Source organism: Crocodylus siamensis, chromosome 11 (assembly GCF_052110815.1).
Source record: "Crocodylus siamensis isolate JL-2025a chromosome 11, ASM5211081v1, whole genome shotgun sequence".
Classification (NCBI taxonomy): Eukaryota; Metazoa; Chordata; order Crocodylia; family Crocodylidae; genus Crocodylus; species Crocodylus siamensis.
In genome coordinates this window covers 66,359,151-66,385,987 of record NC_143405.1, presented here as the reverse complement: position 1 = coordinate 66,385,987, position 26,837 = coordinate 66,359,151, and the positions used below count along the sequence as shown (strand labels likewise).

General features: G+C 41.0%; 1 protein-coding gene across 1 annotated transcript in view; it reads left to right on the top strand.

Annotated features, from left to right (window-relative positions):
• Window positions 1–6,608: 6,608 nt before the first annotated feature.
• PRKAR2A (protein kinase cAMP-dependent type II regulatory subunit alpha) overlaps window positions 6,609–26,837 on the top strand; it is a 79,833-nt gene continuing 59,604 nt past the window's right edge. The window contains exon 1 of the mRNA XM_090021060.1: window positions 6,609–7,044. Within this exon, the coding sequence (XP_089877186.1) occupies window positions 6,783–7,044 (262 nt within the window). The 5' untranslated portion in view covers window positions 6,609–6,782. The remainder of the gene's footprint in view (window positions 7,045–26,837) is intronic.

Below are 26,837 nucleotides of genomic sequence, written 5' to 3'. Positions count from 1 at the left end.
AGCTGGACCTAGTTTAAAGGCTTCCTCACCAGGTTAGCCAGGCAATACCCAGACATGCTCTCCCTAATCATTCTCATATGGATCCCCTCCCTGCACAACAGTCCTCTATTGTGGAACCTCACTCTATTGTCAAAGAAGCCAGAGCCATCTCACCACCACCACCTTCATAGGCACCTTTTGGGCATTTACATTCAAGAAGTGTGGAGGGCAATAAGACTAGAAACTGTGCACCCAAAGCCTTGGAAGACCTCTCTGAGCTGTTCAAGGCCATTCGTGGCAACATCTTTGGTACTTAGTTGGATGAACAGGAAGGTATAATGGGTCCAAAAGGCAGTTAAGTTCTGGCAAGCTCTCTCATTTGGGCACTGGTCATGTAGTACATGCCTTATGGGATTCCAGGTCTAGATGACAGATGGATGATTCTGTCTCCCTCAGGAGTACCAACTAAATTTAGCATTGGTGTAAGTAATTATTACTGGTTTTGCTGAAGTTATGTTTGCTTCAAGAGCTTCACTTTACCTCATATAGTAGTTTAGTCTATCTAGGGTGAGGTACTGGCAATACAGAATTCTAAATCAATTTGCCTTCATGTAAAAAAAAAATAAAACAAAACAGCTCTCCACCCTCACATCCCCCTGCAAAATGCTCATTCTTCGAGAGAAATTTTATAAAAGCTGAATGGGGAAATGCATGGTTTAACTGAAACTTGCTTACTGCCAAGTGCAAACAACTCACACATTTTAGAGGGTACAGAAACATCAATTATTTTGATTTACTTAGAACTTCTATTAAGAAGAAAACACAAACAAAAGAAGGGGAAGCAGTTTTATCCTGTACATGCTACTGAAGGATTTCACATCCTGGTTGTTAAGTCCAAGATCATTCGCATCTTTGTTAGCATTTACTCTGCCAGAATGAAAACACAGAAGGTTTTGTCTACCACTTCTACAATTTTATATGAGGTACATACACATCATCAGTGACAAGAACATAGGAAGCAAAGAAGGGCATAAGAACTAATGGCTGGAAACTGAAGCCAGATGCATTCAAACTAAAAATTAGGCACAAACTAACAGTGAGGGCAATTAAGTACTGGAGAAAAATACCCAGGGTAGTGATGAATTCTTTATCTCAAGATTTTTTAATCAAGACTAGATCTCCATCTGGCAGTTAGGCTGTAGCCAAACAACATATTAGGTTCGATAGAGACATAGACATACTACAGATACTCCCTCTGCCTGACAAAGGGTATTTATACATGAAAGCTTGCAAAGAATATTTTTTTCTAACTATTTTAGTTGGTCTAGTAAAAGATATCAGATTTACTCAAAGAACCTTGTCTGACACAGGCATTGGAATGTAACGGATGGGCTGGAGAGGCCTTAAGCCTGCAGTAAACCAAAAGACCATACCGCATCCATAGTCATCTCTACACAGAGAACTAGCAACATGAGAGCCTCATTATTGACTCATGGACACGGTGTTTTGTGACTTCTGACTCATTTTTCTATACTTATCAATGTAGTCTTTGTACTCTTTATGTGTGGACTCATTGTCTTACTAAAAACAATACTGAGATGGAACAACCTCACAAATGTTAGTACCTGTTAAGTTAAACAGCTGAGAGAATTGATTGAATGGCTCAGTAAGGAGAGGCTGAGTAGGCCTAGGGCAGCGTTTGGACTTCTGTTGATAGATGCCTTAATCTTTTATTTTAATTTTTTTCTGGATTGTTTTGGGCTGTATTTGTTTTTTTAAGAGTGTATGTACGTACTGGTATAAATGTATTAGGGTTATATGCTACCATTCCCAACCAAGAGTTCACTAAGGGGTATTACTTGTAGTCTGCAAGAGCTGTAGTCAGATCAGTGAGAATCCAGCTTCCTTTATACAAGTAAACTCCATTTTGTAACATCAACTACCAAACCATTTACTGAGTTGCAGATGCTTCTACTGAGTTTAGAGGCACCAAATCAAATCTGACAAAGGTACAGGTGCTCTATATAACTTTGGGGCTGCTGTGCTCTGACTACTGCTGATAGCATTATCCAAAGTAACTGATTTATTCAACTGTATGTATTTACTTGCTTTTGAAGTCTTAATGGTTAAACTGATTATTTTCCAAGTAAAAGGCAACACGGATTATTTTGCTACTTGCCTTGTAACCATGTCTCTCTTATTGGAAGCCGGAGTAATGCATCTCAATTACAAAAAGAAAGAGCAAGTTGGTGAGTTGAGAAAAGAAGAGAGATGTTAAAGTGTGGGGGTTTGAAATTAGGAACAAGATGGAAGAAAGTGTATTCAGGTATTAAAAAGACGTCAGAAATATTGCTGCAGAAAAATGTTTGACTAGGGGAACCATAGACAACAGCTGAAATAATTACACAACTCTGGATTATCTCATTGTGCTATTCAGTGCACAATGAGATTCTGTGCAAAGATGTCTTTCAATACCTCCTTGCATATAACAGAGGCAGAATTAAGATTGCAAGGGTATTTGCCAACTTCTTGGTTCTTGATTTTTCAACTTCGGCATCCTCTCTCACCATATGGATTCTTCTAATGACAAAAATCTAATATAAACTGAGAGAGGTTATTTGAGCTTTAAAAATTTGCAGAGTGGGCAGTACTACTTGACCATGGACAAATCTGTTATGCAAGCTTGCTATCAGTCCCACACAGACAAATAAAAAAAGTACAATGAAATGAAATAAACCATGGAATAAAAAGTGTTTCATGTGGCCTTGATGCTCACCACTTTGTCCACTGACCTTCAGACAGAAGCTAAACGGACCTAATGTTTATGTGCTAGTCTCCTTTACAGAATGTTCTTTACTGAACTCATTCTGAGGCTGAGTTACTTTGTATGGACACATGAACAGTCAGAAGGATAACACAACATAGCTTTCCAGAACCTTAACAATATTTACCAGCAGCACATTTTTCATATAAATAACCAGATTTATATACACAGGGACAAATGAGTTATAATTATCAACAAACATTCAGAGCTAGTACAAGAGCTGACTAGTGCCAATAGCAGGGGATAGCCAGGTGGCTGGCTGCTGTGCAAGAGACTTGGAAAGAGAAATAATTTTACTCCCTTGGAACAGCAGATTCCTTTTCTTTCTCTGCTCTTATCTGCCAATGTTTCTTCCTTTTTCAGTGTGTCCAATTCCCCTCATCCAACCTTCTTAATAGTAGCACTCCTAACACAAGTGTCAAAGGACAGAGAGTCTCATTGAAAACCTCATGTACTTCGTGTAATGTTGCAGGGAGACCAAAGCAGCCTCTTGTTCTTCTTAGTCAAGACCACTTGCCTTGAACCCTTACATTAGCAGTGTAGGTATAGTTACTAGGCTGGTGCAATATGTTCTGGTATCAGCGAGGACAGATGACAGGATATGGCAAAGATATACCAGAAAAGTATTCTGTTGTTAGCTGGTGCCATAAAGCGTATAGTGAAACAGTTACTCTCAGATGTCTGAGATTTGTTACATCTTATTAGGATGCCTTCTTGTGTTTATTTTTTAATTAATTACATTTGTTAGTTGTACAAAAAAACCCAAAACCCTTACCCTACACAAAATTATGGAAGAAGCATTATAAAAATAAATGTTGTAACAGAAACACTGGGTGCAGTATAAATACCAGCAGGTTTCTAATGAGCCTCTCTCTCATTCAGTGGAAAAAAACCCAGCAAAAACTATGAATATGGAGATCTGGTGTCCTCACTTGTGCTTCTTGCCCAACTCTCATGATAAGTAAAATGCATTTAGCTGCATGGGAATGGGTTAAGAGCCACCTGGATGAGAGACAGGATGTACTGGCAGGACGAGCCATCAAAAGCTAACACACATCATAAATAGCCTTGGACAACACTGGATTTGAGTGAAGCTCATAATTCAGATACTTGTTGATTTCTGTTCCCTACTATTGTTGAAGCAAAATCAGAACAAAATTAAAGTATTTACAATGACTTTACCCAACCAGCATCTCTCTCCTTCCTAGTCATAGCCAATTTTCTTCCCATCCTGTAACTCTTCAATACTCTCAAGTTATAAGGGCAGACAAGTGTTGCACCATGCAGAAGGTGGTCACTGGTTGAATGTCTGCCAGGCCTTAAGTATGCATATAAATAGATAACAGTGCTACATGTGTATGCCATGCACAAAGAACAGAAATAAGAATTCTGTAACTCAGAGAATAGAGCATTTAAGGAAGGAAACATTTCAGGCAAAGTAAGGGCTTTATCAGAGGCCACAAAGAAAGTAATTGGCAAATAAGACAAAACTTCAAAAGCAGATGTCTCCCAAAATTATGCTCACTCATCTAGATCAGAGATGAGAAACTCATCTGAGGCGCTGGGCTGGATCCAGACCATGGGGTTCTTTGTAGATTGGATCCAGCCTGGGGCAGGAAAGCTGCTACAGTGACAGTGAGAGGTTTGGCAGTGGCAGCAGACTCATGAGAGTGAGTCCAGGGGCAGAGGTGGTGCACCAAGCTCACCGCTGATGGCCACCCCAGCAGGGACAGAGGGCTCCAGATTTTGTAGTAGGCTCTGCCCCCTAACTTCCAGTGGCCAGCCAGTAGCCCAAACAGAAGATCCACAGGCCAGATCTGGCCCACAAGCTATATGTTTGACACCTTGATGTAAATCAATCTATCTATCTTTCTCAATTGATTGTATCCAACAGGTAATGGGGGGGGGTGAGGTGTCAAAGTGTTGAAAATATATTGCTGTCTACTGTAAGGAAAATGAGTTCCCAATTCCCTGTATACCATTAACCCTCAAGGTCAAATAGTCAGTCAGCACAGCCTTTTCAGGCACTTTGGAAACCCTTTCAAACAAGTCATATGGGTTAGCATATTGTCATAGATATGATTTTTTAATTCTTATCATTAATATAATCCCCTTACATTTTGTTAGTTTCATGCAAAGATTTGGTTAACCTGAAACAATCAAAAACACCTATTTGGATCAGTCTATTTAACCTTTTTTCCATTTGCAGACCTCTAAAAAAAATTTGAATGGAGGTGTGGACCCCTTTGAGTTGTAAGTGTGGGTACTCGCAAACTTTTGATTGAACATGATAATCTTTCGTAGACCCCTTATATATAGTCTATAGACCCCAAGGGGTTTATGGACCTCAGGTTAAAAAAAACTGTAGATGTAGAGCCTCTACTCTACCCAAGATGCCCACAATATCTTAACATAAGTTTGAATTTCCATCAGTAATATTCTGTTCGCTATTGTATAAAGGGGTCAGCTTTATTCCATGTTCCAAAAATACTACTATTATTATTATGATGATGAATTAAAAAGATCATTAATGACAAGCAAAAATATTTCTAGATATATGATTGCAGAATACATTTCCAAGTCATTCTAGTTGCTCCTTAGAAATATTTTTAGCTTTTAAATCAGGATGGATGGAATAATGCAACATATTTGGCCAAGAATCTCTCTGTTGTGATTTCACTTCAGTACAGTCATATCACAAGTGGACCAGGCACAATCCATTCCTGCTTATGTTGCTATTGGAACAGTTCTATGAGATTTGAACGCTAGGATCAATCTCACTGTACCTGCTAAGTCTTCTGCCCCATGTTGTTCAGCAGTTAAAGTCCGAGCGTGTCACCCATCACCACCAGGGCACTGACAACATGCAGGTTTCCACAGCTGACTCTTCAGTTGAAGGAGGATTCACTTATTTCTGAAGTGCTGTGCAAAGGTCTTCCGAAGGCAGACTTGCATTTACATTTCTATCAAATGTCACACTGGGTTTTGCAAATATCACAGAGTCTTCACTGGCATCCAAAATAGGAATGGTACTCCAGTGGAGCTCAGTTCATCTACAACCCCCACATTCATGACATGCCAGATATTTTCAGTGAAAGGATAAGAAACAGAGACAACTTGCTATTTAAGCCATCAGCATTAAGCTTCAGAACTGGCACTGGCTGTTCTGCACAGGGTCTGAACCACCTCTGGCCAGAGCAATTCCACTACCTCCAGGTTCACTAAAGCACTATTTGATTGTCTTACCTGTCCAAAACTTTCTTTTCAACTGTTAAGGCTCATTTAAAAACAAAAAAACCCAAACAGCAAGTTGCACTTGGAATAAATCAGCAGGCCTGTGAGCACAGGCTATGTGCACCCACAGCTAAGGACATGGACAAGCAACCTTGACACCTCTAGAAGCAGGCAACAGTGGCCATCTTAGAGGCAGAGAAGCAAGCTGCAATGCCCCTGGCCATAGCGGGATACCAGCAGGTGGAGTGGGCACAGCACTGCAGGCAGCAGAGACATGCCAGAACCGGGAGACCTGCACAGGGCTAGGGGAGGCCGGCAAGGCACCCGAAACCCCAGGACTTCAACAGCCACCCATGCAGGCACTTCCCGCGCTTTTAGCCGCAGCCCTACGCAGGCGCACTGGCCGCCGCATGCCCCGCCCCTTTCTCCACCCCAAAATGCGCATGCGCTCCACTCCCCCCCCTCCCAGCCCGCCGAGCCCCTTGGCTCCTCTCACACTGTGACGCATGCGCACGGCCAGCCCTGTCATTCATCCCAGCCCGGGCGCATGCGCGGCCTCGCCCCGCCCTGGGTCTCGCCCCTTGCGGCCCGCGGAGCATGCGCCTCGCGCCCCTCCCTCCGGCGCGGCTCGCGTGACGGCGGCGGCGGGAGTTAGTCCGCTCCCGGAGGGAGGCCGAGCCCGCACTCGCGCCCAGCCAGCCGCAGCGGGGAGGGGCGGCCCGGCCCGGCCCGGCTCGGCTCCACCATGAGCATCGAGATCCCGCCGGGCCTGACCGAGCTGCTACAGGGCTACACGGTGGAGGTGCTGCGGCACCGGCCGCCCGACCTGCTCGGCTTCGCCGCCGACTACTTCAGCCGCCTGCGGGATGCCCGCGACCAGCAGCAGGCCGCGGCCGCCGGCCGCAAGGGCGTCAACTTCGACGGGGAGCCCATGCAGACCGAGTCCAACGGCGAGGGCGAGCCCGAGCGCGGCGCCGAATCCGACTCCGACGACTCCGACTTCGAGCGTAAGGGCCGGGGGGGTGCGGGTGCGGGGAGCCCCTCGCCGCCGGCCCGGCCTCCGTCGAGCTCCGTCCTGCCCCAGCCAAGCTCCAGGACGGCGGCTGTGGCCGGAGTGATCGCGGGGCTGCTGTCCTCACCGGGGCTGGGCGGTGTCTCGATGGAGTGGGTGGTGGGCGCGCTGGTCTGGTTGTGGCACTCCACTCCCCGCGCTTGGCTGTCCCCTCTCCCTGCAGCCTCCCCGACTCGCGCAGCGCAGTGATACCTGGCGGGCCGGACCCACGCGTCTTACAGGTGGACAGATGGGCCTGTCCTGTGGCAGCTCGCAGTTCCCCTCATCTCTCCAGTTGTGCGCTCCCCTCCACCGTCTGGGACCTGCTGGTCGACCTTCTTCTGGCTGGGAAGCAGGCGGTGGCCGGAGGGGCCCTGGGGACTGCAGGGCTGCCTTCCTCGCTCTGCTTCACTCCTGTCTCCGAGCGCAGTATCGCAGGGCAGCGTCCGCTGGCTCCTGGGGCTCGTTTGAGGGCCAGTGGGCGCTGTCCGGTGTGCTCTGCTCCATGTCCCCCCCCCCTTGGCGCTCTGGTAATGAACCTCTGACCTCCCTTCCTATCCCTATTTTCATTATTGTTTGTCCCAAGCATTCAGTAACACGTCACTAGTGGCCTCCAGTAATACAGGGCATTTATAGTTTCCTTCATGGGCCGGGGTCCATGTTTTTCTCTGATGTGTAAAAAGTCCTGTCCCATGGCGGCCGAGAGTGGAGGCTGCAAGGGATAGTGACCTGGGTCTGACCAGGGTCTCACTTGCAGCCTCCAGCGTTTAAAGTGGAGGAAGTTCAGATTCAGTGGCGGTGCCCTTCACTTCTGTGCTCAGTAGTGACTGATGCCCCTGTCTGCCAAGCACATGTCTGATCCCAGTTTGAACTGGCAGTTCACAGCTGGTGGCAGTGAGTTCCACGCTTTAATGACATGCTGTGTGAAAGAAAACTTGGTCCCAGAGCCATAGAGAAGTGAGGCTGGAAGCAACCTCCAGAGGTCAAGTAGTTCGCCTGCCTGCGGCAGGATCTGTCCAAACCGTGGTCTGAACTCTGTGCAAGACTACTGTCAACCCTGACACCACACGCCTAACAACCTCATTTGTTTTACCAGCCACAGGTTAAGTATGGCGGCCAACATCCTGCTTCTATGAAATGTTGTCAGTGTAATCTCAAGAGGTCCTGGGTGGACTTTTCTGTTGCTAGCTTCAGTTGAAGCTGGGGTGGCTCCCACTAACTATTTGTTTCCTAGCATTCTTTGCTGCGCCCCCCTCCCCCCCCTGAATTTGTGTTGCTCTCCTTTGGTTTGTGTTGTCCACGGGGTTAGAAGGAGCACTGTTGAGGGAGGGCTCAGTGTCCTGCCCCATTATCACTAGGAAATGAGCAGGGGGAGAGGGGGTTGGGTCTGGTGTTGGGAGCTTCAGCTTGCTGGGTCTTTCTGGAAGAAAAGAAAGCAAAGGTGTGGGGAGTGGCCCAGGGACGGCCAGAATGGTTGTTAGGGCACGGCTTGAGGTATTGAAACATGAAATGCACGTCATGCTACGTATGCGGCAGGAAGGGTCTCATGCTGCTGTGCAGTTTGTGCAGTCCTGAGCCCCAGTGTGGTCATTCAAGAATAGAGTTATAAGCCCAACTCTTTATTTTTCTTTGAGAATGATCTGGGTACTTGATGGTTTTGCTGTGCAGTTTGTTTGCAGTAACCCACTATAATAAAAATGTGCTGAAATGACTTCCTTATTTTTTATCCTCAAAGGGCAGACATTCTGAACATTTCATATCTTTTTCCCCATTTATATTGATGCTTTATGTGGGGGAGAGGTGGTAAACACTTAGCTGCTCCTTAATGCTGGAACTGATACCCTTATAGTTTTATTTTTGTTATGCACTAATGTATTGTTTTGTTTGGGTTGGAAAGTGAAATGTTTAAAAAGGTTTTTGTTGAGCTTCAAAGAAAACCAAAATGCTTTCAGAGCCTTTGGAACAGCACTTTTTAATAAAATCAGAGATTTAAATATAAACTATTTGATACTTAATGCTATTCTTAATCTTGAGTTAACTAAAACAAGGAGAAAAAAAAGCATTTTCTGGTTATTTATGTCTTTAAAAAGTAGTACACTCTCCACTCCCACTCATTGCAATGTTCAGTTGCCTTGCTTTGAGGTCATATCTCTTTGACATACAACGTGAGTAAAGGTTTATGGCTCTCGATATTGTGAGAGTGCTTTAAGACCAGTTATTAAGTGTCATCTCTTGATACAATTTGTTTTCACACTATATTCCAGCTCTTTCAGATGTTATTGAAACAGCAGCATATTAAACTTCAGGACAGACTTTGAACTAGCCACTTAAGGCAATGTTTAGAGACTAACATCATGGTCCTCTCAGGATAGCCACTGTAAAAACCAAGATAAAGTTCTTCTTTGAGAAATTTATAGTTAAGACAGGGAATTGGGAGGGAAAGCATTTAATGTGACATGATGGCTTGCCAGTTTCAGGAGTTCTGGCTTTTTTAATTTTAATTTTTTAATATTTTGTGGAGTAGGATGTTCTGTTCTGGGACAGTAGAAAAATAAAGTGACAGCAGACATTGAAGAAGAGGGAGGAAAATTGAGTGAATGGAGGTTAAAGTAGTGACCAGTAGCCTGTCTGGCATAATCATACTGTCTCCACTTAATTTTTGTCTCATCAAGAGTAACTACACTACACACTTTAGATATTTTCAAAGTATCCCTTGGTTTGTTTTTTTTATCTACTTGACCCTAGCATCTATGAATCTGTGAATATATATCAGATATTGAAATACAGAACTGGTTGGAAAACAGTATCTTTTTAATTAAAAAAATGGAAATTCTTGCAGACATTTAACTACAAGGGTATGTCCATGTGCTGCTATTGTGCGGGCTGTAGTCCCTAGTATAGAAGTCGTCTTAATGTTCTGTGTTTAATGCTCTTGCAGAATTTGAAAGATCCACTTCCAGATCAGGAGCTGGGCACCTTTTCTGATGGATGTTGTGAGACCAGACTATACACTTCCTAATTTTTTATTTCCAAAGGAAAACTAAGATTCTGCACCTAAAGATTGCAAGGTTATCTTTCTAAGTGTAAATAGCTGTAGTGCTGTTTTCACATCTGTGCAGGCGGTGCCACTGCCACCAGGTCTCTTCATGGCATATTTCCAGATAGCAGCAGAGTTAAATCAACAGGACTGGCCAGCTTTGGTTTTCTTTTTCAGAATACCACAGACAGGTATGACACTGTCAGTAATACTACCACCTTGCTGCTGCTGCTGCTGCTGCTGCTCTGGAAAACAGTGAACTTGTGCAGACACTGGGGTCATTCATGGGAGAGAATCCAAACAAAGGTTGCTGGGGTTGCCCCTCCATAACAGTCAGAAAGCTCTGGGCTAGGGAAGAGTTGATCATTTATGTCTGTTGATGGTGGATGAAAGTTGGGATACAACTGGTATCACAGTGTTTTATAGTAATTGAAAAAAGCTGGAGTCAAAGAGTGTGAGAATTGTATTGGTCACTACTGAACCTTACCGAGTAGGAGAATAATTAGTCATTTACTTGCTCCCCTGTTGTTCTATGGTCTTGTCACCAGAAAGACACAGGACAAAAGTAATATTTTTAACAAGTGTCCTACTATTAATAGTAGCCCCCTGCATTATTTCTTTTTAAATTTTTTCCTGCTGGCACAACCTAAAGTAGTCAGTTTCTGGTCTGTTGCCCTTTGAACAACTGAGTAGCATACAGTTGCCCTGCAAATTGAAAACCTGAAAGGGAATTGGGTGTTTTAAAGACTTGCTTCCAATGAAACATTTTAAGTGTAATCATGGACATTAGCTCTGGAATTCGTAAAATCTGATACCTAGTCTTGGTCAAATTTGGCCCAAAACTTAGGCCAAAAAGTTACAGCGTGGAAGATGACTATATTTAAAAAAAAATGAAATAGAAGAAACATAGTTTTCATATCTGCACCTTTGGTTTCATATTACATTTGTTCACCTTAACATACAGGGAGAGTATTTTATATCTGCCGTGATTGTGAATATAGTCTGGGGTTTGATGACAGATATTTTTTCTTTCTTGAGTATTTTCAGCAATTAAGATAAAATCTGTAATCAGAACAGACTCCAAGCCTGCAGTGAAATATGTGTGAAAGTTCTTTTGTTGGTACCCTAGCGACTATGTGGTTCCTTTTCTTATAGTAATAGCACTATAGCTATGTTATAGAAAGCAATGAGAGTTAACCAGACTTCATAAAAAAAACCCAACCCAAGTATATTGTAAGTCTAGTCACTGTAGCTTTGTGCTAACTTACTACTTTATCAGGCCACTAGATATCTGTCTGAATCTCAGTGCTTGTCCCTTTCCCTTAAATTTGTCTTAATTTTAACTTCTTTGAGCTCTTTTATTGCAGAAGTTGGTTCTTCAGTAAAGAGAGGAGATTAGTGGGTGTGTACCATTACTATTAAAGTAGAATAAGATGGCACACTTAAATAGAAATTGTAAGTTCTTGAGGGAGACCAGAAACACTTATCTGCATGGGAGAAGACAGTTAAATTAGTCCTTTTATTCTTAGCAGTAAAGTGTTTTTCCTTGAGTTTTGTGTTATTTGTGTTATCAGACACATCAGTCTGATCTCTATCTGATTAAAAGGAGTAACAGATAAAATAGGGAAGATCTACAAGTAAACTGGAGACCACTTCCTTAACCTATTATTAAAGCAAGCAGCATGTTGATACCATTGATCCAAAATATGCCCTTCCCAGTAAAGGAAATATAATAAATATATGAAGCAGAGCTTCTTGAAATCATCTTATTGCTGTTATTTAGTCCTTGAGAAACATCTCTAGGCTATGTACAAACTTTTATTTCTAGCAGTGGAAGCGTGGGAACCTTTCATTCTGGGAGAAGGTAAGCCATAGTAAGGGGTACAGTTGTTCATTCTTCCAGGAAAAACGCTTCTGGGAGCAATTTCTGTGTGGTTGTAGTTGGGTGGCTTTTCTCCCAGAATAGTTATTTTTGCTCTGGGAAAAAAATCTGGAACTTCTGTACACTTACGGTTTCTACTGGGAGAGGGATGATTCTCCCAGTAGAAACTGAACATGTGTTGTACTTGGCTCTGCGGTAGATAAGAAGTGCTAAGGGAAGCAAGAGAGCTTTATTGTCTTATGGAGGCAGCTGCCCAGAGGTTGCATGATGGTATTCTGATTTCTTAACTGAATTCCTCATTTTTTCTTGTTAACAGTTGTCATAATGATCAAATTACCTTTTCATATCAATATAAAAACTGTATTTGTTCCAGGCAATGCTAAACAAACTAATCTTGGTAAAATGGACTGCTTTTCTGCATGTATTATAGCAGCGCTTACAAAATTCAGTTTCCTCAATAATCACAATTTGTTTTAGTGCAGCTGCTACTGGGGATTGCATCTTGATGCGGTGGGAGAACGATTGTGTGCTTTTTTTGATCTGCTCTCCTAAGCGACTCAAGGACAAAAATAAATGCTTCTCAAGTGCTTGCCCTTGAAGTAATCCTCTTTGTGCTCAACTGTTGCAATGGAGAATTCTGCAAATGTGCTGGAAGAACAGGTAAAGATCCACCTGTTTAGCTCTTCTGCAGAGAGTTTCCTGGTGTAACTCTATAAATTCACAAACTGACATCTTTAAAGCCTCAGGGCATCTTTGGAAAAATCAACAAGGAAATATGTTCTCCTAAAATGTCACCTGCTACAAAGTGATTGAGTAGTGGTGGGAGCATCCAGTCCATCTGTGGAAAGAAAAATTGAAGCCTTTGTCATCTATTTAATTGTTAGTAAAATCAGTTATACTTGCAATGCTGCCACAGATTTATTAACACTCTTCCTACTGAATCTCACTGGTTCTACACTCTCCTACAACGTACTAGATGGAGGAGTAGATTTTTTATTTTGTATTTTTGTATTTTAAGCTTTCAAGAGACTTAAGTTTGTATAACTTGTTTATGTTTTGACAAGTCAAAGTTCCTGTGCTTGTGAAATGGCAACTGGAATTTTTTTCTATGGCAAAAATTAATTGGGGTCAATCTTTTTGGTGAAGGAAATAAGGAACGTTGGAGTTTATGATGCAGTCTGTTTTCACTTTCAAATGCGATTCCATTCAAGGGATTGCTGCAGAGCTTTCCTGTGTGTTCTCTAAAATGAAAGTGGTTTTAATTTGAACAGCATGTTTGCCAAATAAACCAGTGTGTCTGTAAGTGCTATTTCCTTGAAAATAAGGTAGATGCTAGTTGTACTGCTTCCCCTTATTCTAGTTTGCATTTTTTGCTGTTTACCTATAGTTTGCAACTTGGCTTAGTGCTGCAACATGCAAGGACACAAGTCCAAAAGGTTAGTGTGCTGTTGATAAATCGCCTAGTACACTGTAGGCACTATGCTAGTCTAATGGCATGAGACTTATGCCACTACTTTTGCCTTTAAGTTGGCACAACTTGCACCTTTGTACCCTAATATTGTGGTGATAAAAAATTGTTTCACACCTTATTGTGGTGTACAAACTCCAAAAGAAGATAGGATTCTGACTAACTCCAAACCTCTGAGGTTGTGTTTAGATCTTCAGAAGTGATGGGGAAGCCTTAGCAAACCTGACTATAGATTCCATAGATGTTTTAGGGTTGAAGGGACCTCCATAGTATGTTAAGTGAAGTTGAGGATGAAAGGGGGAAAAGTCTTGCACTGAAAACACTGTACATTTTGTGAATGTATTTTTGAATGGCCAGGGCATGTGAGTCCAGAAAATGAGTTTTAATGTTTTGTTTCTCTTTACCTCACCTTTTTCTAATACTTTGACTTGGGAAGGATTCATGATTTATCCCTCCTGACAGTGTAATAAGGAAAATTTTAATTTATTGTTCAGTTAATTCTTTATAATACTGTATTAGTATCATGATAGCTGTAATGGTGCAGGGGGTACAGTTATGTGAGAAGTGGGCTTTAGTATTATATTTTATTGGACAACTGTATAGTTGGGAAAGATGGTGGACAAGCTTTTGGGCATAATGACATTTCCTTATTCTTATAGACATTTTGGCATAACAGATATTCTGTGGGTATTTGGGGAAGAACAGGTACCAAACAATAAATAGTGGTTTATACATAACCGCACATGTAATACATCAAGGCACTAATGTTTTTAGGATGACACCTGCAAGATTAAATAAAAGTAATACATTTTAAAGTTAATGGGGTTATCTTTACATTTCCCCTGAACAGATGAAGGAATTTTGAGCTATTTAATATATACAGAATAAGTATGGATGCAGTGCTATCTTACCCTTCTAAAGCAGGAGTCGCTGACCTGCAGCATGTGCCCCTAGTGTTAGGGGCAGCCTGTGTATGTGATGCATGGCAGATCAAGGAGGGATCAGGGAACACAGGAGCAGACAGGGCAGGGAGCTGAAGGCAGAGTGGCAGAATGGACAGAGAGCATAGAGTAGGGAGCAGAAAACAGAGGAGAAAATCAGGCAGAGGAAGAGGATTGGAGTAGCTCTAAGGGTGGGTGTGGGGCTTTATTTGTGGCATGCCTGCCAAAAAAGTTAGCCCCGTATTTTGGAGCAGCGGAGGCCAGGTCAGTGGTTCTCAGCCAGGGTGTTGCAGAACCCTGACATCCTTTTAGATCTTTTAAAGGGCGGCATTAGGGTGCCATGCAGTGTTAGATGGGTGTGCAAACTTGATTAACACAATAAACCCAGAGATTTCAAACAGGAATCCATAGTGTTGAAAACATGCTGACCTACTGTCGTCTTTGAGTTCTTTGCAACAGAAGAATTGTTCTACTTTGTAGTCAAATTTGTAGACACTAAGAGCCGGCATTTTCTGAGGGGTGTCTTGAGTCTAATGGGGGAGGAAGGGATGGACAAAGGATGTGCTTGAGTCTAAAAAGTTTGATTTTTTTTTTTTTGATTTTTTTGATTTTTTTTTTGTGCCTTTTCTTAGCCTTGTGGTTTTGTCATGGGTGCACTCTTGGATAAAATTGCAGAAAAAAATGAACTGATGACAGGCTGTGCTGGTTGATCAGTTAGATACTTGTACATTAATATGAGGCTAAATCCTACACAGGTGTCCTCCCTTTATGGCTTCTCCTGTTTTTTCTTTTTAACTCATGATTAGTGATAATTATTTTCTGCAGTATGGTTTGCCATGTCCTTGGCCTGTTAGGACAGCAGTAATAAGCAACCTATTTCCATTCTCTTTTAGTCTGGTACTGGAACAAAATATCTAGAGTTTTGCTTTGTTAATGTAGTTGTCAGATATAACTTGCTATTCAGCTTTTATTCTTTTAAATATCTATTTAATTCTTAATACTGTGTTTTCTTTGTTGCACTTTTGAACTGTGCTTCATGCAAATGTTGCAACAGTAAGGGAGTCTATTTATATGTTAATGAAGGTCTAGAAGAAATGTTTTCAAGAATTTTTAGAAGTGCAGAAGGAACGTTGATTTAATATGTAGATGAATTACAGTTTATTTCTTCATATAAGCAGAAAACTGAAAGAATGAAAACAGGCACCTGAAGGGGGATAAGAGCTCTTTGTTTGGTAAGTTTAAAAAAAAAGTTCAAAATCACCTGTTTGAAATAAGCAGACATTACTTCGTAGTGCTGAAAAAATACTGACTTATGAGGAAGGAAGAGGTCATGCTTCAACCTCCAAAGGCATCTTGAACATTATATTAGAAAATTTAGCTATATAATAAAAGGTTACAATGTGTTGGTGTAACAGATTTTAGAATAGCCTCACATTCTTCAAGAGAAATGTCAGTTCACTGTATGTAGCTTTTACAGAAGAAGGTGATTAGGAACAGTCTGCATGGATTCGCCAAAGGCAAGTCATGCCTGACCACCCTGATCGCCTTCTATGACGAGATGACTGGCTCTGGATATGGGGAGAGCAGAGGCCATGAGATATGGGGAATTGAGCAAGGCTTCTGGTACAGTTTCCCACAACATTCTTGCAGGCAAGCTCAGGAAGTACAGGTTGGATGAATAAACTGTAAGGTAAATAGAAAACTGGCTGGATTGTAAGGCCCAAAGTGTAATAGTAATCAGTGCTCGATGTCTAATTGGCAGTTGGCATCAAGTGGAATGCCCCAGGGGTTTGTCCTGGGTCCAGTTTTGTTCAATACCTTCATTAATGACCTGGAAGATAGGATGCAGTGCACCCTCAGCAAGTTTTTCAGATGACACCAAGCTGAGGGGGAGTAGATATGCTGAAGGGCAGGGTTAGGATTCAGATTGACCTCGCCAAATTAGATGCTTGGGCCAAAAGAAATCTTGTGAGGTTCAACAAGGACAAGTGCAACCTCCTGCACTTAGGACAGAACAATCCCATGCCCTGGCAGCAGCTGGGCAGCAGCTCTGGGGGGTGAGGGTGGGCAGTGAGCTGAACAGGAGCCAGCAGTGTGTTCTTGTTGCCAAGAAGACTAACGGCATCCTGGGCTGCATTGGTAGGAGCACTGCCTGCAGATGGAGGGAAGTGATTCTTCCTGTCTGTTCAGCACTGGGGAGGGCATATCTGGAGTCCTGTGACCCAGAAGGATGTGCGGAGAGCAACAAAAATTAGGTTTAGGGGGTTGGGGCGCATGACCTGTGAAGAGAGGCTGAGGGAACTGGACTGATTTAATCTGGAGAAGAGAAGACGGAGAGGGGTTTTAATAGCACAGCCGTGCTACTGACTTGACCTTTCTCATGCTTGAGAGAGTGGTGGTCAGACATAAGTAAAGCATTCTCTTGCTTTCTAGAATTGTCTTTTCTTTAACTGTCTGGCTAGATGTTTCCTGAAAAACCAGTCTAGTCCTAGCCATAGCAGGATGCATGTAGTTCAAGACATAGGTTCTATTTTTAGTATTTTAGTGATATGCTGTGACTTCAGGCAAATTATTTTAACTCTTTGTGCCTCAGTTTATTGAGCTCTAAAATGTGCACACTTAAAGCCATCAGAGAATTATTTTGATGATCCTGTTAAAAAGAGCAAAGTACTATGTATAAGAAAGATACTTGACAACTGTAGGTTTCATGGATTTGACATTTAGGTTAAAGGAACCTCAAATCCTGGAAATTGTGTGGCTTGTAAACTATTCTGTCACTGTACTCCCTTCTCCTTTGAATAATACCAGAATACTGATGCTGCTTTGCAATAGCACTCTGGTTTTAAGACTGCAGATTCTAGCAGGAGTAATCCACCTTAAATCAGCAATTATGAACAAGTACATTTAAAAGTTAATTATCATTGGCTTTGCCTCCTTAAAATATTGAGAGTAATGGCTAGTCAGTGTCTGCCAAGGCTTTTTCCTTACTAACAGGACTGATTGCAGTATTTTCTTGTCATCTTTCTTGTCTTTATGATGTGCAGCTGACTTTGTGTTACTATCTGTTTTGTTTGTAACAGCCTGTCAGTTTACCTATGGGACATGTTCTTTTTTTCTAAAAAAAACTCCTTAACTACTTATAAATGTACCATATTATGACTGCTAACATTCTTTATAGACTTTCATGATTTTATGTTCAGTAAATGTCAACACAGTGGTGATGTAGTTTATCTATTCTATTGCTCTGTAAGTGCACACAGCCCTTTACAAAAAACAACCTTTATTGCTATGGGTCAGTGTTCATTGTGTCTTCTTAAGTCTGGATAAATGGCTTGATAAACTAATGCAAAGTTTGCATTTGAGTTAATTGTTAATACTATCCTAATATTACAGTAGGTAACTGCACTTACTTTTCCCCTCAGCAGAAGTTTAAATTAATTCCCTTGTGTAAATTAATTCGACATTCTTAGGTTCAAAATGTTGCTTTGTCAATATGAAAATGGAAAGTGTTTGTGCATCTGAGCATAAGTAGCTCCATTGTAGGTGCTAATGTTTCCTGGAGTAAAACATTTTATAAATAAAAGCCCAACCTGTGCACTTGTTCAGTTTTTGTTTTAAACCCAGGATCACTTGTTACCATACCTCAGGCATGTCAGCCAGCTACATTCCTATTCATTTGTGGTCCGTTTTAATTATTTATTGAGCTCTGCATGAACCTGTTTCATGTATTTTCAGTTTATCATTAGTTTCTTCACTTTTCCAATTAATAGTTGAAATAATCTTCATCCAGTTTCTTCCCCTCCAGTCTCTCCCTTTTACTAGCATTTTTTTACATGCAAAAAGTTTTGCATATTAGGAAGTTATGTCTATAATCAGTTGAAAAAGGGAAATAATCCTCACAGTGACATGGATGAAAGTACAGTGGGTTTTTTCAGATTTTAGGAGTTTTGTCCGAAGGGTTCCATAGACATGATATCTAGACGAGTTGCAGGCCTGAAGCAGCCTTGCAAAGCTGTGGTACCCGTGGTGAGTTATCTTAGATCCTGAACCTGATATTCACAGCAGCTTTTTGAGTCTGGGCTAAACACAAGTATATAACATAAGATCAGCTGTTTACAGGGTCAGGTGGTAGATCTATCTAGCCCCTTATTTTGTCTTGCACAGTAGCAGAGCATGGATGCTTAGAGGTCCATGGTGTACAGGGCATGTCCAGAATTTCCCATCCTCTGCTGTTCTCCCACTGCAGCTTCTAGCATTCAGAGGTTTAGGAAATTCTGATGCAGAGGCTGATCTCCCTATATACCATGGCTAATAAAGTTTATGTAATGCATGGAAATTACGGTGAGCTGCTTTAGTGAAAAGAGGCTTCTGTACAGAGCTGTGGAACGAATGGTCAGTGGGATTAAAACGAGCACACAAAGGTTAGTGATATCAGTTGAGTGTAGAACAAGTTATATGTGGCAGCTGCTGACACCTTCTCAGAATTAATCTTTATCTGGGTCCAGAACCACTTGATTGTGTTCAGCTTTACCTTGCTTTTATAGACTATTTAGTCTTCCTGAGCATGGAAAATACTTTGAGCATTGGGAATGCTGACCTGTTTGTTTTGCATGACTGTATATCCTGCGTTCACCTCTAATCCGATTAATGAGAGCATCTGACAACCATGGCTTGTAAGATGCAGGACATTTATTTTACTAAAGTACAAAGTCTCTTAATGTTTAAGAAATAATTATAAAGGTTAGCTCAAGAGTGTTGAATATTCGTCCTACTCAGAGAAGGTAAATTACTAATCAGCTGTTTGGCAAGATGCTAATTAGCTGTCTATAGAATAAACCAGGATATTCATGTAAAAAGAGATAAGTGTCATTAAAAAACAATTCATGTAGCAGAAGCCCAACAAACATGGGAATAAGCTTGATGTTCCGTGTAAAAGCATGATCTCTGAGTGAGCCAGTACTCCTTAACTTTTCAAGGAAGATTTACAAAAGCTATTTAAACAATTATGATTGTTCTCTCTTGCATTGTTTTAATGTTAGAAAAGCCATCTGAAAGAGGTGTTCAGAACAAAACAGGTAGAGCTCGTTTGGGTTTTTAGCCTCGGTCATGTCAGATCTGTCGTACGTCTTTTTGTTTTGTTTTCCTAGAGAACCTTCTGGGTGTCCTAGATTATATTATCCTCACAGCTGATTTAGAGCACCTGGAATATCACATTTTTAACATTTTTTTTTCCTTTTGCAAGAAGTCAATAGGGTTAACCCCCCATTTGTCTTTCTCCTCAAAATGTTATTTATTCTAACTAAAATAACTTTCTTTTCCATTTCCATTTGCACAGTTTAATCTTGACTCTTCTTTTTCACTAATACTTCAGTCAAAGATTTCTAGAGATGGGAAAGATCTGAACGTCTAATGTGTTTTAAAAAGGGTTTGGTTTTTTTAAGACAACAAAACCCAGTTAAGGTCTATCTACAGCCTAAAGAAAAAACAGGAGAGGCATGGGGAAAAGATGTAAGAGAAATCAGCCTACACACTAGAAAGATCAAGCTTTTTCAGGGCCTGGGTGGTATACTTTTTGAGGGTGAGCAACAGTGTGAATGACATGGGATGCTGTCGGAGATTCATTAGCGGCCATGCCTCCTTTGGAATTGGTATGATCCTGGGTCCTGGTGGTATTGGATTGGGACACTGCTCTGTTTGAGCTATGTTTTCAGATGAGAAGTAAAATTAAAGTCTTGACTGTGTTATGGTCATTAAATACCCTTTGCACATGTCTGAATAGCTGTAGTATTAGCAAGTCCAACCCCTAGCTTGGATAGCCACGTCCTGCCTTTTCAAAGCCCCAACAGATTCAGTGACAGAAAGTTTTCTAGTCCTAAACTCCTAGAAGCTGTTGCTTTGAGCTGCTAAGAAAATAGAGGCAATACTTCTTGTACCCAGTATGAGATGCTTTGGGCTTCTTCAGGATCAAAAATACGAGATTGAAATTATCTGCTAATACTTTTAACCTTTTAGGATAAAAAAAATCTCTGATTGATGATATCCATTAAAAGTGCAGTTTCTTTCCTGTGCTTACTAACATTAAACTGTATAAAGGATTTTAACATGCAGATTTTGTACTTGTGCAGCAGGATTACTACAGTAGATGAAAAGAGCTGGTTTATAGGATCAATCTGTCAGTGGAATAGGTTTACATGAAGGATTACTGCAGCTGTATTTTATTTATATTTTGTACTTGTATGTGGAGCTATTATTTACATATAAATGATAATCTTTTGAAGAAAATGATGGAAATTGTAACAACTTTATAGCTACTCAAATGCACTGAATGATTGTCTTGTGAGTACTTTGCTTCCAGTTACATTCATAAATGTGAGTGTGGTTAGTGACATGGGTTCATAGAATAACACTGCTCCTTTGGCTTCTTTCTCTTAGTTTATTTTGAAATTTTGCAAATAAACTCTACAATAAATGGCACAGTGTAAAATACCCGTGTGTCTTATTACAGTGTTTTCTATAATAAACAACAGACAAAGAGGACAAAGATGTAGTTTAGGAAGGTAGGTAATGATGAATATTTCTGAGAAACCTGGATGTAAGGAAAGGACCAAAGTGTATCACAAAAGGTCAGAAAGAGAATCAAACATCATGGTGCCAATCCTACATAAAGACCTGCATATAAAGTGTGTGAAGTCAAACAGGTAAGGTTTTTTTTGCAAGACAGAGGCCTACAAGTAAGAAGACAAGGTAAAAAATCTAGAAATCTGCTAGTGCAGGATCATTAGGTTATCTAAACATTTGCTGAAACTCTTCTGGATTCATCTATGAAGCTCTGAAATAAAAACCTAACGGTTGCAGAAGTGCTTTGTCTGCGGTAGGCTTTCTTTGTTAAGACTTTCTTTAGATCTTGGGGTTATATCAGCATCAGATAAGTCACTTCCTATTAAAATAAATGTCAATATTAGATCACCGAGTGGTTATTTTGGCTCCCTCTTGTCTTGGTGCCCCTCAGTCTTCATAAGGTGACATTCCCTTTCTCTGTGAGACCAGAAAGCAAAACAGATATTTGTTCTAAACCTGGGCTTAAGCTGCCCCTAAGGAAGTGGTCTCTAGACTTTTCCTTTTCTGTGTGATGTGTGTGAGAAACTCCGGGTCTCACTTTGTAGCAAGGATGTCACAGGGTCTGAGTTACTTCACTGGATTTAGTTCTCCAAACTGCTACTTCCTTTTCTGAAAAAATCTTTTGTCTTTTGAGGATAGCTTGAAAAGTAGCTCCTCTCTTTTTCTAGAGATGTCAGGTAAGCTGAATGTACTCTGCCTTCAGCTGGCACATGGACAAGGTTCATGTTGAGAGAGTTGAGTAGAGCACAGCAAAACCAGTTCTAGATGGGTGTGGGTGAGGTTCATGCTCACTTGGTTCTGCAGTGAAACCTGGCTCCCAGCTAGTGCATGGCCAAGGTCCAAAACAAGGTAGTGGAGCAGACCAAAGTATAACTTAGCTCTGAGTTGAGGCATAGGCAAAGTGTATGCCAAAATGATTGAGTAGCTTACATGAAAGATTCTTTCATTGTGATAGCATAGAACTAGGAGTGAGGGAAGGTATTTTTTTATTTGGCTGGTTTCTTTTTTCTTCCAAAGGCCCCACTCATTCCAAGAGCTTGCAGAGCAAGCTTGGAGGTTTTACTGGAGTCTTCTGAATTTCAGAAACAGGCAAGGTCCTTCTGTTGCAACATGGAGGAAGAAATAAATATTTGGCAAATAAGCAAATTTTGTGTTAAGAGTTTAGAGCAGCAATTTTCAAACTGGGTTATTTGGTGCTTTGCCTGAATTTTAATAGTGGTGGTGGAGTTTTTGACTGGTCGATGTGTGGTGAGTAATAGCATTCACATCTGTGTTGCCAGTCTTCCCTAGAGAATGAACATGCAAGATGCCTCAAGTGCGCAGGGGGTTAGAAGCAGCAGTGTTTTGGAGGAAAATGAGTATGTGATGAAAAAATAGGTTTGAAAACCACTGGTTTAGAGAGTTGCAAAACATTTCACCTTTTCACCAGCTGTTTTATCTATGAGGCTTCTGCTGTGAAAGGGGCCTTCTCCAGTGAGTTTTTTTATACTGATGAGTGTCTTTTCTCCAGTGGTTCTGGCTCCCTCTTTCTGTTCATTTGGTCCAATGCAGGGAGCATTGGATGAAGTGATTTAATGTTGTCTTCTCTGGGAGTTGGACTTTGAGAAACTTTGGACTTCCTTTCTCTCCTCTTCCAGTCTGCAGGTAGTTGCTGTTTGCATGGGGAGACATGCACATGCACAAATTAAAATCTAACCTAACAGGTGCTTATGCTTTTAGAAAATGAAATACCAGAAAACCTCTTGAACCTAAATTTACAAAGCTGCTAGGTTTCCCCAACAGCCTGTCCAGGGCTGGTATCTCACGTGGCTCTTATTGCTCTATGCCCCAAAGTGCCACAGGTATATCCTAGGAGGCCTATGGCGGCTCCTCTGGGACATGCTGAGTGTGTTGGCCTTTAAAATCTGATGTTGTCTGCAGTATCTCCGGGGAGAACAGGCACTCGGCAGTCCACTGGGGCTTTAGGGAATAAAGGCAATAGAAGACTTTTCTTCCAGTCTTCTTCTTTCGTATGGCTGACTTGGGGCAGCAATTATAAGTCCAGTTTAAGGTTAGTTAACCAGTCTAATGCTCTTGAGGAAAGGAAGTGTATCTCTGCAATGTCACCATCAAATTTGTATAGCAGGCAGAGTGCTGTGATGTGGTCCATAGTTTGATCAGGATTGCCACAGTCACATTTTGCAGAACTCCTAGGACATCAAGTGACCACAGCAGCCAGTGAGAAAAAACTTAATTTAACTCTGTCTATTGGAAGAGCAGAACTGGTAACACAGCAAGAGAAATGTTTTGGAAAGGACACAAGATTACTTGTGGCATAAAGATAAATGATGGGTTGCAGCCAACTTTATTTTGAGTCTCTCAGCAAGTTGATATTAAACTTTAAAACCCACCAGGACACTTATCTTCCCCAAACTTCAAGAATATGAAAATATTCCTTTTGCATATCTACTGAAGATGTGACTGGGTGGAGGCCGCCGAAGATGCGCTAGCTTCTGCTGCATTGAGAAGCTTTTTTGATACAGAGGACTCCCTTTTTGAATTTGTATCTTCTGCGTATGTATTGACACACAATACATTTTCCTTCTCTTGAAGAGTTTACCTTTTCTGGATGACCTCACTTATTCAGAGCCTAGCAACCGATGGCATAAGCCTTCAGAAACATGGCTTTGAGCAAGCAAGTGGAAGAGCCAGTTACAGCTCTTGCAAGATCCTAGCATCTGAGTTACAACCTCATGCTCCCTTCTTTCGAAATGGAACCAGATAATGTTTGGCCAACTAGTTGCTAGCAAATCTCTCCTTAGTTTCTGGCTTGGTTCTTCGACTAGTTGGTCTTGTGTGGATACTATACACTGTTTTTATCTGCTGTCATTGAGCAGCAAGTTGATATATCAAGATCTTGGTTCAGATCAGTATTGTCGTTTTTGCGAATATTGAATGTCTATCTGATGCTGGGTCAGAGAAGCGTGTCATCCATATGAATGCTAGACCCCGTAGAAGGGAAGCATATCTGGACTCGTGGCTTCAGCATGGTAGATGAGGCAATGCCAACATGACTTGAGGAGACAGAGTATAGCCTATCATCAAGCTTACCCCATTTTCAGCAGATGACCCTTCAGAAATGTGTGCGCAGTTGCTAAGAAGGCAGCACTATTTGGAGGACTAGCCTTGTTAGTCTCCCAGGCAGAAATGCATGCTCTGTTCTTTGGGGTTCTGTACCAAGAAGGACAGTTGGTGCCATCTAGCTCAACCAGAGACAGACTTGTGGAAATGCAGCTGAGATCCCATAAAACAAACTTGCAATGTTTGGGTGTGCTGCAAGTTGTTTTCAAACAACACCTTAGCATTGTATTTAGTAGATAAAGTATGTATTTTTTGCTGTTTGTAAATATTGGCTATATTTTCTGCCATCGAAAGTCAGTTGGTCTGGAATTTGGACCCTGTGATAGTTGATACCCACTGTAATTATAATAGTACGATGTATGTTTCTGATAACTTTTTATTTTGACCTTTAAGGTGGTGATTTCAGTGGCCACCTTGACCTTTCTATAGAAATCAGTTAGAGGATAAATCTCTAGTGATTTGTAGAACTCAACATAAATCAATAAATGGCAGCTGAGACAAGCACAACATGAAAGCAAAGTTTCTCAATGTTTTATTGTGAGGGTATTTAAGAGCAATAAACTCAGACACAGAGTATCTTTCTCACATTATCAAGAGAACAACAGAAAGAAAGCATGTTGTTCAGCATTTTTCTTTCAGTGTCCTACTCGGATAGAGAGGAAATTCAGTTTCTTTCAAAGGTGACCTGCAAAGTCAGTCACTCTGCCCTTTTTTGCTGTTCACAATTTATGAAGGACTAAAGGATTTTATAAAAAGCAAGCATAGTGTTGTTATTTTAATAATAGCAATTCTTATTTTCTGTGCATTTGGGGAAATCCTTGCAGTTGAGAATGAAGAGTTCAGTTTTGAACTTGCAGCTGAGTGGATGATGGTGCTCTTTCTGAGAGCTTCCCCGCCCCCCCAAGTGCTCACCATAGCTTTCAATTAGATAGCTGCAGCAGGGTTTGAAGAGTCTGTCTAAAACCAGTTTTTCTTCAAGCTACTTGAATTTCAGTCTTCTGTGATGTTGACACTCAGGTGTCAAAGTGTCAGTAGCTTTAGAGATATGTAACTTATAATTCCACTAGGCCTCCAGCAAACGGGATGAATTGAACACCTGGTTTTTCTACTATTAAAATTAAACTTAGTTAATATCTAAAGCCTTTTCACCTCTCACAAGGAAGCAAAAAAGGCACAAAGAAAGTATTAAGTAATCTTTTCAAATAATTAAATATAAACATATTAATTCCCTCTTGAAACATAGTCTCAGGATCAGCCCTCCAGCTCCAGCTTGGGCAGAAATCAAGCAGATTTCAACAGGAGTTTTGTTTAGGCGCTGTTGGATCAGGCACTCAAGGAATAGCAGCATTAGGAAAAAAAAAAGGCAGACTGCAACAGGGTAATTGGAGGCCACATAATTTTCAGAGACACTTGAAATCAAACAGAAGCCAGAATATGATCAACTCTGCCTTTATATTATCAGCATTGATACAGAAATTGGGAACAGCCTGCAGGGTTTGAATAGGGTATGTTATTTGAATATGTTAAGGATAGTAGAGGATCTTAAGCTAAAGAGAAGACTGTAATGGGTATAATTTTCCAAAAGAATGGCCAAGAAAGACAAATTCTTGTTCTTTTTATATTATATTTTACTATAATAGTGTTCATTTTAAACAGTGGCTTTAAACATTTTTAGGCTCAAGGTACTCCTCTGAAAATGCCAGCTCTCTGTTTTTACTTGTTTGACTACAGAAAAAAAAATAGAGCAATAATTCTGTTGCAAAGAACTTGTGAAAACCACAGCAGGTCAGAATGTTTTGGAGGCTATGGATTCCTATTTGAAATCTCTGGATTTATCTTATAAATCATGTTTGCACACCTAATAGTGCTAACATTGCATGGCACACCACTGCAACTTTGAAAGGATTGCAAGGCACTCCAGGGTGCTTATATTGTCCTGGTTGAGGATCAGGGGTTTAAAGATTAAAGAGTTTGTCATTGAAGAATGTTTGCCTTTCATTTTGGTTGAGAGAGGTTTTTTGATAAGCTTTTGGGTACAAATTAGCTTTCCTCTGGTACATTGTGCTTGAAAGCGTGTCTAAAATCTCTCCCAACCATGTAGTTGGTTCACTTATAGGTATAATCTTCCCAAATATCCTTGCCTTCTACTAAAGTAGGAACATCAGGAGTTCCTTGCTTGGTGTCAGTACAACCACTTGCAACTTGACAGTATATACGGTTTCAAGGCCCACTTCGCATCAAGAATTAAGTGGGTTTCAGAAGTTTCCTCTCACAAAATGGCATTCCCTTTACTCTTCCCTTGTTTTGGAACATGGTTGTTTGCAACATGCTCTGTTACCTCCATATCTTCCTGTTTGTCAAATACTTCAATGGAAATTATAATGAATGAAGTCTTTTTTCCCAAAATACATTACAGACCCTTTTATTAGTATTATCAATGCTGCAAATTTAGAACTTAATTGCCAAAATGCATAATGCTTATTGGCTACTGTGTTATCTTTGGTTTGTATTATTTTATGTTCCTTTTTTGCTAATTTGCAGTATTCCTTTGTCAACATTATAAATTAGTAAGGGTCTACTGTGAAGTAAGTGGTTGAAGAATAATGATATACATCCTAGAAACAAATCTAGGGTCATGTATATTACCACTTTGTAAACCAGAAGTTCCCAAACTTGGGTCCAG